Source organism: Sus scrofa, chromosome 6 (genome assembly GCF_054392235.1).
Source record: "Sus scrofa isolate SSC_HxYL_T2T_F1_AM1 chromosome 6, Sscrofa_HxYL_maternal_Yorkshire_Landrace_v2.0, whole genome shotgun sequence".
Classification (NCBI taxonomy): Eukaryota; Metazoa; Chordata; class Mammalia; order Artiodactyla; family Suidae; genus Sus; species Sus scrofa.
The window spans coordinates 121,004,672-121,017,945 of record NC_139388.1 but is presented as its reverse complement, the minus strand read 5'-3'; the positions used below and the strand labels follow the sequence as shown (position 1 = coordinate 121,017,945).

The following is a 13,274-nucleotide window of genomic DNA, read 5'->3' as shown; positions in this document are numbered from 1 at the left end:
TAAAATTTTAGCCTTGAGCAAATGTCCACAGTTGCTGACAGACGATTAAGTATCTATCTGGTGTTTCTATAATGCATTTCGTGAATTCTCACTTTGGGCATGTAAAGGAAAAGTCAGAGATTCAGGACCTTCACTGGTAGAATTTCTACATTAAAATGTACTTTTAGTCAGGAAGTAAAACTTAATGATTTTTTTCCCATTCAGAACTTAACAGTGACACTGTGTGGATAAAGCTAGGAGTACACACAGAGCATCAAATTAGGAACGCCTGGGCTCCGAAGAGAGCATTCTGGCAGGCTCACTTGGTGTCAGAGGGGAAGAAAGGAACCAGATCAGAAAGAGTGAGAAAACTGAACTTTAGACAAGATAAAAGATGTTCATACTGCCAAAAGAAGATCTTTCTCTTATTCTCCACTATCTAAATTTAATTAGAGGGTTTTCATACTTACCATAACTAACATTTTTCTCTTCAAGACCAGAAAACAGTATGTAGTACATAGTCCATAAAAGATCAGAATATAGTACATTACAACCCACATGGTCCAAATTATGGGATTGACCTACTAAAGATGGCCCATTAGTAAAATTAGTAAATTAATTATTTCAGAACTCCAAGACCTGTCATAGAATCATATGGAAGAGGGATCCTGACCTATCCTTGTGTCAATAGTGCAAAGAAATATCTGTGTTACTTTAGGTTTTTGTAGACGTATGTCAGTCTTTTCAATGGAACAGTTTAACTCGAGAAGGCAAAAGCACTAGTAAAAGTAACATTGACCAATCATATTCAATAAGAAAGCAATTGAAATCTGGTTAGAGAAATGAAAGGAACCAGTGGTCCAGCTGTATGCACTTAATTTTGCAATTGTTTTTAAACCTAACTTCATATTTAGATGAGTTTTTACTTCTCTTTACCAGGAAATCCCAGTTTTTTTAGGTTAGCAATTCCTTTGATTATCTGATTTAAAGCTTCCCCCCAAAATCTTTCTTCAAATATACTCCTCCAAAATATATATATTCATAACATGTGTGTATACACACACACATATATATATATGTAACATTTTATTAAACTTCCTTCTACAATTTCAGAACTTCATGGACCTCTCAGAAGACATGGCCCAGATTAATAGAAACCCATATTTAATGAAATCTGTCTCACCTGCTCTTTATTCTTCTTACTTTTATCCTTCTCCCTTTTTCCATTATTGATCTTTTCATCATCTTCCTGAATTTTCCATAGTACATTTTTTTTAAAGCATCAAGAAAATGTAGGGAAAAAAACATAGCCAAAATATTCCTCTAAAATTAACAATGATGCTAACAATTCCAGGACTATCCAACAATCCTTATGATCCAGCAATTTCACTTTTGCATATATAGTGTACCCAGAGGAACCAAAATCAATATCTTGAAGAGATATCTGCACTCCCATATCCATTGCAGCATTATTCATATAAGCCAAGATTTGGAAACAACCTAAGCATCTGTTGATAGATACAGATAAAATGTGGTGTGTGTACATATACAATGGAATATTACTCTGCCATAGAAAAGAAGGAGATCCTGCCATTTACATGGCAAATATGGATGAAACCCAAAGTGATTATACTAAGTGAAATAAGCCAGATTGAAAAAGACAAATACTGTATGATATCACTGTGGAATCTTGTTTAAATTTTTTTATTTAGTTGATTTACAACATTCTGTCAATTTCTGCTGTACAGCAAAGTGATGTAGATATGTGTGTGTGTGTTTGTGTGAGTGCGTGTGTGTTCTTTTTCTCACATTATCCTCCATCATGTTCCATTACTGGAATCTTGTTTTAAAAGTCAAACTGAATAAAACAGATTAGAATGGTGGTTACCAGGGGATGGGGGCCAGGGGAAGGAGGATGGGGAGAGATTTATCAAAGGGTACAAACTTCCAGTTATAAGATGAGTAACTTCTGAGGCTCTAATGTACAACATGGTAACTGTGCCGTATTGTTTACCTGAAATTTCCTAAGAGAGTAGATCTTGAGTGCTCTCACCAAAAAAAAAAAAGAAAGAAAGAAAGAAAAAGGTTACTCTGTGAGCTGATGGATGTGCTAATTAACTTGATTGTGGGAATCATTTCACAATGCATGCACATATCAAATCATCCATTGTACCCTTTAAGTATATTATAGTTTTGTCAGTTATTCCTCAGCAAAGCTGGAAAAAATAAAATAAAACAACCCTTCATCATCTATAACATATACCATAACTATATATTAATAAATTATATAAACAAACATCAAATTTTAGTCATCACTTAAAATACTATTAGGAAAAGCTTATATACAAACATCTTGATGGCTGATTATTAAGCAATTTTTATCCAGATAATATTAGCTGATGGTTCCTGAGCGTGAACAAAATGTTGGCCACTATGACAAGCAATTTACACATGTGATCACAAATAACCCCTGGAGGAAGTCCCATTATCTACCCCATGTACAGATGTGCAGTCTGAGGCTGAGAGGGGTTTAGTAGTATGTCAAAGGCCACACACCCAAGAAGTTACATAGCCAGGCAATCTGATTCCAGAGACCAAACTCTTCATCAAGATGCTAGATACTGCTTACCAGAGGTTTTGACACCTTGTAAACACTGCTTGGAAACTCTTCAAACAGTATAGGTTTACCTGGTTAAAAACCTCTAGGACTCCTTATTTTGCTATTGACATGGCCCAAGAGTCTTGGCATGAATTTTTATAAAGACCATTAATTTATCAAACATAAATGATGTTCTCTGAGTCGCTTGGCACGTCGCAATTGTACTTTTTCAGTATTGGACCACATATTATCCTTATGAAGCATATTATTCCAGTAGCATCAGTGAGAAAAAAAAAAAAAAGAAGAAGAAGCAAAGGGACAAGGACATGCTGAAGATTTCAACCTTGTCATCCTAACTCCAAATTTTTGAGTCCTCTTCCAACCTATTTTCTCTCTAAGATTTCCTATCTCATTAGTTACCAAGTCTGACATCTTCCTTTAAAATATCTTGCATCAACGGTTTTCTACTAAAACTCTAATTCAGGTCCTTAATATCTCACTTCTGGATTATATTCTACCTCGGAATTGGCCTCCCTGTTTCCAGTCCTTTCAACACAGCTTGCATGTGTTTTGCCTTTGATGGAATGGTGTTATAATTTCATATAGCCTCTCTTGAAAAGAGACTTGAGATATTTGTAAGATTCAACACCAAAAGCTTTATAGATGAAATTCCTAAAATTAGTTGTATAAGACCAAAATTTCAACACCATATTCAGTTCAAAAAGTTTCTCTATTTGCAGTAATACTAGGGGGAAAAAAGAAAAAAAAAATGATAATTGAAGAAAAATTTTGATGATGTAGTTCTCTTATAAATTGGGAACAATGACCCTTGAAGGACCATAAAGAAAGTGAATGTCAAGATAATTTATTATTGTTACATTATCTACCTCGTTTTTCACTTTGTCTTATTGAGCTGTGATATCCTTACAAGGTACCAAATATCCCAAACATTAGTGAACACTTTCACAGTGTATAAAAAGCAAGATAAAAAGAGCTGAAACAAAGAGCTGGTGAATTTCTCCTCTAGTATGACTTTATTATCAGTAACGTTAACCAGAACGGGCCCTGCGCATGATTGCTATACAAGGTTACAGATTTAGAAGGTAACTATATGTGTAATTTCCAAAGGTCTGCACCCCTTGCTGAAGTGGGATGTCCCCCTTTTCCCTGACTGGGCTCCTTTTGTGATTTAGGATGAGTTGCTTTTTTTTTTTTTTTCATTGTAGAAGAGCCAGTTTCTACGCATGTCGGTTGGACAAACACTTATACGTTATTGGTGGACGGAATGAAACTGGCTACTTGTCCAGCGTGGAGTGCTATAACCTAGAAACAAATGAATGGCGTTACGTGTCCTCTTTGCCCCAGCCTCTGGCAGCTCATGCGGGAGCAGTGCACAATGGGAAAATATACATTTCAGGCAAGTCATTCCTCTGCTTTCTGTTACAAAATTCAGTTCCCAAGCACTTTCTTGACTTGTATGTCTATGTTTAACTCACAGGGGGTGTACACAATGGAGAATATGTCCCATGGCTCTATTGCTATGACCCCGTCATGGATGTCTGGGCTCGAAAACAAGATATGAACACAAAACGTGCCATCCACACTTTGGCTGTAATGAATGATCGCTTGTATGCAATTGGAGGAAATCATTTGAAAGGTCTTTTTTTTTTTTTTTAAATCACAATAACATTTGCATCTCATGCCTCTTGCTAAGGGGGTTTCTCGTTAGATAATCATAGTTAACCAAGTAAAAAACATGTTGACCAAATAAAATCCACTCTGTGTAAATTAGCAGTACCCTTAGGCAAGCACTTATTTTGGCTCTCCTGCAGATAGGATTACTCTGAAGTTACCACACACATTAAAGAAATGAATAATGATGTCAACAGAAAATAAAAAACAGGAGCATTAATAACAGAAAAGCACAAACAATTTGTTGTAACAATGAGTTCAGTTAAATAAATTATTCCCTATCACCAAAGTTATAGTAATGGATTTTTTTCCAGAAAATTGTTTTTGTAATAATCATAAAGAACTTTAGTCATAGCTGCATAAAGACATGAATATGTCATTTTTCTTAAAGGAAACAGTAGATTTCATGTCTAAATTTAGAATGTTTTATTTGAAGAGTTGAATATCAAACCATCTATGATTCTCAAATTCTTTCCATTTGCTTTTTTAATAAGTAACATATAAAGCATAATATTTTTAGAGCCATGTTTTGGCTCCTTTTCCTGATATATATAAACGGCTACAACTTTTTCTAGTTTGTGTGCATGTGTGTAACTTTCAGTCCATGTATATGACACTGAACTCGACAGGAAAGCAGAGAGACTTATGATATTGAGAACATTACTGAACTGCTCTGAGCTTCAGATTTCTCATCTGAAAATGAAGAAGCTGGTCAAGTTGGTCTTTAAAATCTCCTCCAGCTCTGACCTTCCATGATCCTTGAAACTGAATGAATTGAGAAAAAGGTATTTGAACATGGCACATAGGTGATTCTGTGCATTTCTTTTCCAATCATATAACCATCTTAAGCAGCGGGTTAGATATAGATGTTTTTCTATTTTTCCTAATACATTTATCCTTAAATGTAAAAATACTGGACAAGTGTAATTTTTAAGTGTTCAAAATTCATATTCAATCAGAATTGTCAATATCCTGATCTATGTCTGTTTCTCACCTTTGAGTTCTCTTCAGTGGAAAGGAATTATCTTTACTTCTTCAAACTCTTCCCTTTTCATTCTTTTTTCCTTTCATTGGTGCCCTTTCATCTCAGTCCCTATACCATTCATTCCTTTACATCAACGTATTTTCTATTCACTTATAGCTTTCTACATTAAACTATGACTTCTACTCATTTCTTTTGCACGAAAGTGCCTAAAAAATTCAGGAACTTTTCGTCGTTAAGGTTATACTTGGTCAGAACAGACTTGAGTAATGACCACCTGAGTGAGAAATAGCACATCAAAATTAGGTTAGCTCAGCGAGGCACTGCACAAGGAAGAAAGGGTATGGATTTTGCATCTAAGCCTTGGTTTGAATCCCAGTTATGCTCTTAGAGTTGTGTGGTCTTATGCCAGACATTTACCTCATGTCTGTAAAAAGGGGGTAATTATGCTTTCCTTGGTAATTGTGAGGGTTATAATAGTCAACATATATAATATAGGTACTCAGTACAGAGAAGACACACATGTCCTTATAGATGCCACTGATGGAACTTGTCCAAATCCCCATTCCAAGTATAAATACTTCAAAAATTATCATCCAAATCTTAATGGTAAAAGGAAAAGATTACACCATAGAGTTACAGTTAGTACATTGCTCTATTGCTCCCAAATCTATGAGGTTTATTTTATGTCAGAAGTTAGTGGCCTGAAATAATCTGTCCACCTGATGGGTAATGAAGTTTTTCTAATTTTTGATCTATCTTCTCAATTACTTTGAAAAGCCCAGTATGTTGATTAGTTTAGTGCATGCGTTGTGATTGTCAGCTAGCAAACACTCATAGCATGCATTTAACTAGAAAAAAAAAAAAAAACTTTGAAGATTTGGTCTGCTTGGTGACTCTGAAGCTCCTTTGACTTCCTAAATGGAAGACAAGACTTCAGTGGAGTCCAGGAACCTGAGTTGTTCTCTGCTCTGGAGTTACTGCTCCAGCCACTCAGAAATTTTATCAGAAGTGGGAAAAACTCCTTCAGTGTAAATTAGTCCTCTACTCTAAACCTTTATTTTTAGTAGATATTGGAAACCATTCACATCATCACAGCTTTTATAAATATAGTCAGACTATAAAAAAAAGTAAAATATTTTGAGAGAATTAAGTATTCACTTAAGAAAAGCAATAAAGGTTAGTCTATAAAAGTGTGACTTTTGAAGCCTGTTCACCTGGATTGAAGTCTTATCTCATCTACTGGCTGTGACTTAAGTCATTAACTCCCTCTGTTCCTGTTTCCCATCTATAAAATGAATATAATGATATAACTATCTAAAGGATGGTTGAGGAGATTGAATGAGTTCCTTTATATAAAGCATTTAGATAAAACAACCAGCTTATTGTAAGCAATCTATAAAATGCTTGCTTTAACTATTTTAAACCTTTTTTAGTAAGGTTTAAATAAAACTTTACTGACACTCCAAGGTAAATCAACCTTTACCTTTTTTTTTTTTTTTAATGGCTACACCCATGGCATATGGAAGTTCCTGGGCCAGGGATTAAATCTGAGCCTCAGCTGGGACCTATGCCACAGCTGTGGCAATGCCAGATCTTTTAACCCACTGTGCCAGGCCAGTGATCAAACTGGGTTGCAGCAGTCAGATTCTTAACCCACTGCACTACAGTGGGAACTCTTTTTTTTTTTTTTTTTTTTTTTTGCCAGGCATTCTTGCTTTAAATTAATCCAAAACATCCAGGATTGGGGTTTTGGGTGGACGGTTGTTTGTTTGTTAGGTCTGACATGTCTCCCAATTTCACCATAAATTTATATATTTGTATCATCAAAGACACATTTATCTACTTCTTGGTTCCAGATCCTTTTTTCAAAAGAAGCCCTCACTTTAAATTGGGACCTTGAGAATTTGTTCATTGGCGATTTCACTTTGCTCTGTCACTTAGGTTTCTCCCACCTCGATGTAATGCTCGTGGAATGCTATGACCCAAAAGGTGACCAGTGGAATATTCTCCAAACTCCCATTTTGGAGGGCCGAAGTGGTCCTGGCTGTGCAGTGCTTGATGACAGCATTTACCTTGTGGGAGGCTACAGCTGGAGTATGGTATGTGACCACATTCACCTCCTCTTCTTCTATTTGTGCTTACTTTTTGATTCCCTCCAAATTTCTTACCACCCACCTTCATGCCTTTTAAGAGGATCATGTTTCTATGCAAGCAGTAAAGTACATTAAGTAGTAAAATGGAATCAATGTGGTTTCTGTGGAGCTGGCTTGCTCTCTAGTCACTTGTACCACAAAAATGCAGTAGGTCTCTGCTTCTTTCCCATCCCAGGCTTTCGCAATTCTAACTTTCCAACTAAAAGTCAGACTGAAGTTGTTTTACAAAGGTTCTATGAAAATTGAAAATTGTTTGACCGGGAGAGTCTGAAAAGTTTCTGACCAGTAAGGCATAAAAGAAAATGGAAATTAATTGTTCAGTTATCCACAACTTCTATTTAGGCCTATGTAATTTACCATTGTTTTCCACTTCCCCCCACCTTTTCATGAAAATTTCAAACATACACAAAAACCGAACTTCAATGGGCCCTTGTTAAGGGACCATCCAACTTCAGCATCCATCAGTGCTCTGCCATAGTTATTTCATTTATCCTCCCTTAAAAAAAAATTGACTGAAGCAATTTGAAACAAACTCTAGACATATTTTTTCACCCTAAATGCTTCAGTATTCCTCTAAGGAAATCATTTGTTTACAAAAACACACTATCATTATCACACCCGATGAAATTAACAATAATTCCTTTATATCCAATCCATATTCAAGTTTATCCCATTGACTTGCCAAAAAAAAATGTATGTTTTTGATATGTTCAAATCAGGATCCAATAAGACTTATTTGTATTTGGTTATTAGATCTCATACATCTCTTATAATCTAGAGGGTTACACCTGCCACTCTTCCTGTTCCATGCCATTGACGTTGAAAAAAGCAAGGTCACTTATCCTATAGAATATCCAGCCTTCTGGAATTAGCCAATGATGTCCTTGTGTTGTCATTTAAAAACAGTCCTTTGTCTCCTTATTCCTTATAGACTGGCAGTTAGAGATAAGGATTCAATTAAGTTCAGCTTTTTTTCTTTTAAAAAAATTTTGGATATGCATTTATTTGTTCCTCGTATCCATGTATGTATTTATTTTGGCAGGAACATGTAAGGAGGCGGCTGCATGATTTAGATTATGTCACATCAGAAGACACACAGGGTCTAGGGGGGTATACAATCACTTTTTTTTTTTTTTTTTTTTTTTGCTTTTTAGGGCTGCACCCACAGCATATGGAAGTTCCCAGGCTAGGGGTCGAATCAGAGCTGCAGCTGCCAGCCACAGCCACAGCCACTCAGGATCCGAGCCACATCTGTGCCCTACACCACAGCTCACAGCAACGCAGCATCCTTAACCCACTGAGCGAGGTCAAGGATTGAACCTGTGTCCTCAAGGCTATTAGTCTGGTTCATTACCACTGAGCCACAGTGGGAACCCCCACAGTCACTTTTTAAATGATGACTGTTCCCATATTTTCCTATTTATATGTGTTGGTTTTATAAGATTAATTTGAGATTCTAATAGTATTAATTAGTTTTATTTCTTTGGCATCCAACAAGATTGTTATACAAAGTTTTAAGAAGCTTTGAAAAGTTATTAGTTACATGGAAGTGCATATGTATTGATATATATCATGGGATATTCATACATGTGATATTCATTCATTCATATGCTGGTACAAATCGCTGGCTGCCAGAGTATGTATGTTTGGAAGGAGACATCAGGAGTACACGTTCAGAAAATGGTTATGTCTGTTGCAATTTTTATTTGTTTCTTGCCTATGATAAAAACAAAGCTGCTTTGGTTTAGGAAGGGAAATGTTGTACAAGCACTACTACCCCCAGGGGTTGACAAAGGAAACAAGATTAAAGATATTTTTTATTTCTCATGTGGCCTCTTGAAAATAAATAAATCAACGTGTGAAGAAGTTGGCAAGTCTTCATTTCCAGTTTATTGTAATCTGGTTTTGAACCCCATCTCTGACTCTCTAGAGTAGTAAGATAAAAATGGAAAAGTGAAGTAGCCATCTAAAATCCAATTTACTTCAATTATTTGAATATTTAAGACAAATGTTTCTTTTTTAAAGTTTAAACCAGAGAAGTAATTTCCAATTTGGGGTAAGTACCATAAAGGATTTGTTAATCATCTAGGGTGTTATAGGTATTTGACTTTTTTTTTTTTTTTTTGTCTTTTCTAGGGCCGCACCCCCGGCATATGGAGGTTCCCAGGCTAGGGGTCTAATCACAGCTGTAGCCACCGGCCTACGCCAGAGCCACAGCAACTCAGGATCTGAGCCGCATCTGCGACCTACACCACAGCTCATGGCAACGCCAGATCCTCAACCAACTGAGCAACGCCAGGGATCAAACCTGAAACCTCATGGGTCCTAGTCGGATTCGTTAACCACTGAGCCACGACGGGAACTCTGGTATTTGACTTTTAGTATTAGTCACATATGCATACAGAAACCCAGATTTTGAAATCTTGCTTAGAATAAAAATTTAAAATCTACTGGGTTTTTTTGGATTTATTTTTATTTTTTATTTTTGGTCTTTTTAGGGCCACACCCAAGGCATATGGTTCCCAGGCTAGGGGTCCAATCGGAGCTGTTGCCGCCGGCCTATGCAGCAGCCACAGCAGCAGGGGATCTGAACCTTGTCTGCGACCTACACCACAGCTCACAGCAATGCCGGATCCTTAATCCACTGAGTGAGGCCAGGGATCAAACCCGTGTCCTCATGGATGCTAATCAGGTTCCCTAACCACTGAGCCATGACGGGAACTCCTGGAATTTTTTTAGCAAGAGTAGAGAAACAATACTGTCTTCCCAACATAACAGTGACAAATAAGGTTGCCATTGCACTGCTCTGAACACCCTTCCCTAAATGCTCTGTGCTCTGCCATTCCAGGGGGCCTACAAGTCATCTACAATATGCTATTGTCCAGAAAAAGGCACCTGGACAGAACTGGAAGGAGATGTAGCAGAACCACTGGCAGGTCCAGCCTGTGCAACGGTGATCCTGCCCGCCTGTGTCCCTTATAACAAATAACACAAGGAGACCCTGGAATGAACAGTATCACATTCTAGGAAGCAATGACAGGTGACATGGCTATTATAATAGGAACAATGCATTCTAATGTTACAACTGCCCAAACCCACTCTTGGTTTCTGATGATTTACAAGAAGCTTCAGAAGAGGAAGACCTGTTCTTGAACAGATATTGAGTCTATAACTCGGATCACACCAAACTTCCTGGGGTGACAGACTCTTCCATTTCAGACTGGTTCTAACTTGTCCCAGCTTTACAAAAACTCCTCATGTGGATCTCACCTTGCAAAAGGAGAAAGATAAAATACAGAGGCGTGCCCCCAGAGAGACCTGAGATCAGTATTGTGCATTATAGTCTACCTGCATGTGATCTATGTTGAAGTTTTGGGGATACTGTGTTCATGAATGATTCAGAATTTGACCCACCAATGTACTCACACTGCATTACAGCAATGGTCCCTTGATTCTAAACTCCTAACCTGTGGCTACTTCACAGACTCCATAGGCAACGCAGTTATAGAAAATCACGTAGGATTCAAGAGGAATGTTTTTGTTTCTGTTTAACTTTATTTCATATTCCTTCTGCCCCTTACAAAACCTTGTGGAAATGGAGAAAAGAAAGACACTGGCTCTTGCAGCAATTGCTTTCTGCCCTGCAGGTTCTAGGCCCACCAGAGTCATAATTTCTATGTCCTCCACTTTCTCTGAAAGATTAAAACGAAATGCACTATGTCACTATTCAGTTTATAGAGGCCCACACTTTCTCATTGGGGGCAGCATATAAGTAGTGAACACAGCTGTTATTTGCTTCAAAAGGTAGAACTGACAAAGGCAGTCATATGATATTCAAGAGATTCTGCTAACAACACATCTGACCCAAACCGAACTTGCAATGAAAACTGAGAGATTGCTTTCTGAAATTCAGGGACAAAAAGGAAGAAAAATTTCTCTTAAGAACCAATCGCCCTTGTTGCTTTGTCCCTAAAACATAAAACGTTAAGAGCTGCCGGAGCAAATTGCAGCTCCTAACAAAATACCTCCCCCTCCTCTTTACCTCCAGCTCTAGAAAGGCTCTAGATTTGGCTCCAGAAAAGCACACGAGGGACCTCGTTCTTCCCCCAGTTCATCACATTTGTTTGTTATCACCAGAGATGCCTGAGCTCAGTTAAGTGAGCAATTGCTAGTTGCTAGTTGAGGAATTTAGGAGCAGGAGGCCAGGAGGGCATAAGACAGTCTCAGTGTGGCCAATCAAAAGAGAAAAAAACTAGCAGGAACATAAATTTGATTTTCAAGCTCTTCGGAGCTGGCCCAACAATAGTTAGGAATAAATCAAAGCCTAAAATATTTTGTTAATCACCCACTGACAGTGTAAAATCCCTTAACCAATGTGTCTTTGAAAGCCAACCACCTGGGGAAGCCACAGATTAAAAATGCCTTGGTGATCAACCTTCACTGCGGAGCATGTCAAGATGGATGGATGTACTGGAATCCAATGCTGTTTCTACAGTAAAGTGCAATCTTTGTTGTTTTTGTATTTATTTGTATGTTCAGATCCAAAGGATCTGTTGTAAAAATATATATATATGAATATATATCCAGTGCAATCAACTTTCATTTCTTTTTCCTTGATCGCATATGAATATATAGAAAGAATGAAAAGTTACAGTACTTTGTGAGAAAATCCCAGCTGACGTCATGAAGAATACAAGGTCTCCTTCAGGACCTATTGTCATCAACCATCCCAGTTTCTTCTGAAGGTCACAGTTTATACAAAGATATTTGCTTTCCTTGGACTTGTTCTTCATCTATTTTTTATTTCTAGCCAAAATAAATAAAAAGCATTTATGAGAACTATACATAAAGCTTTCTGTATTTCAGAAAGACACAAACTATTAGAAAGTGAAAGGTGAATAAATAAGTGACAGAATGTAAATTTTGTACAATATTAGAATGTGTAAATGAAGCTTGCTTGGAAGGGGGAAACTTTAAATAAAAACTTTATGTACCAATTCAATTGTCTCTCATAGTCCGACTTATAAAGGATATGTATCAATCTCCACATTAAATTGTTTGAAGGTTTGTAATATGTAAATGCATAATTTTTTTTTTTTTAATGGTCACACCTGGAGCATATGGAAGTTCCCAGGCCAGGGATTGAAGCCGAACTGAAGCAGTGACTACACCACAGCTGAGGCAACACCAGATCCTTTAACCCACTGTGCCAGGCTGGGGATCAAACCCATGCCTCCTCAGTGACCAGAGCAACTGCTGTCGGATTCTTAACCCACTGTGCCATAGCAGGAACTCCCCGATGCATAAATATTTTTATTCTGCAGATACACTTTACAAGTTTAGCTTCCTAGCAATATGTATGTATGTGTAGTATGAACAATGCTAAAAATTTTGGAATGTTTCAGGAAAAGTGTTATGGGTTGAAAATCATGACTTGAATCTGTTTCTTTTCCACTGTAAGAGTGTTACAAGAAGCTGGGACTTCCCATTGTGGCGCAGTGGTTAACGAACCTGACTAGGAACCATGAGGTTGCAGGTTCGATCCCTGGCCTTGCTCAGTGGGTTAAGGATCTGGCATTGCCATGAGCTGTGGTGTAGGTCGCAGACGCGGCTCAGATTCCAAGTTGCTCTGACTCTGGCATAGGCCAGGGCTACAGCTCCGATTAGACCCCTAGCCTGGGAACCTCCATATGCCACGGGGAGCGGCTCTGGAAAAGGCAAAAAGACCAAAAAAAAAAAAAAAAAAGTGTTACAAGAAGCCAAGATCTAATAACTATTTACAGAAATTGTTAGAAGCACCGCATGTACTAATCAATACTTGCTCACTTTCTAAAGGATGAATCACAGATTTAATTAGGTCAACTAT

At 37.5% G+C, this 13,274-nt stretch overlaps 1 protein-coding gene across 4 annotated transcripts in view; it reads left to right on the top strand.

Annotated features, from left to right (window-relative positions):
• The window catches only part of KLHL14 (kelch like family member 14), a 102,339-nt gene extending 89,929 nt beyond the window's left edge, over positions 1–12,410 (top strand). For all 4 annotated transcript variants that reach the window (XM_003127890.7, XM_084964432.1, XM_084964430.1 and 1 more), the window contains 4 exons: positions 3,805–3,995; positions 4,077–4,235; positions 7,197–7,354; positions 10,257–12,410. In XM_003127890.7, the coding sequence (XP_003127938.3) occupies positions 3,805–3,995; positions 4,077–4,235; positions 7,197–7,354; positions 10,257–10,397 (649 nt within the window). In that variant the 3' untranslated portion in view covers positions 10,398–12,410. The remainder of the gene's footprint in view (positions 1–3,804; positions 3,996–4,076; positions 4,236–7,196; positions 7,355–10,256) is intronic.
• The last annotated feature ends 864 nt before the right edge of the window (positions 12,411–13,274 follow it).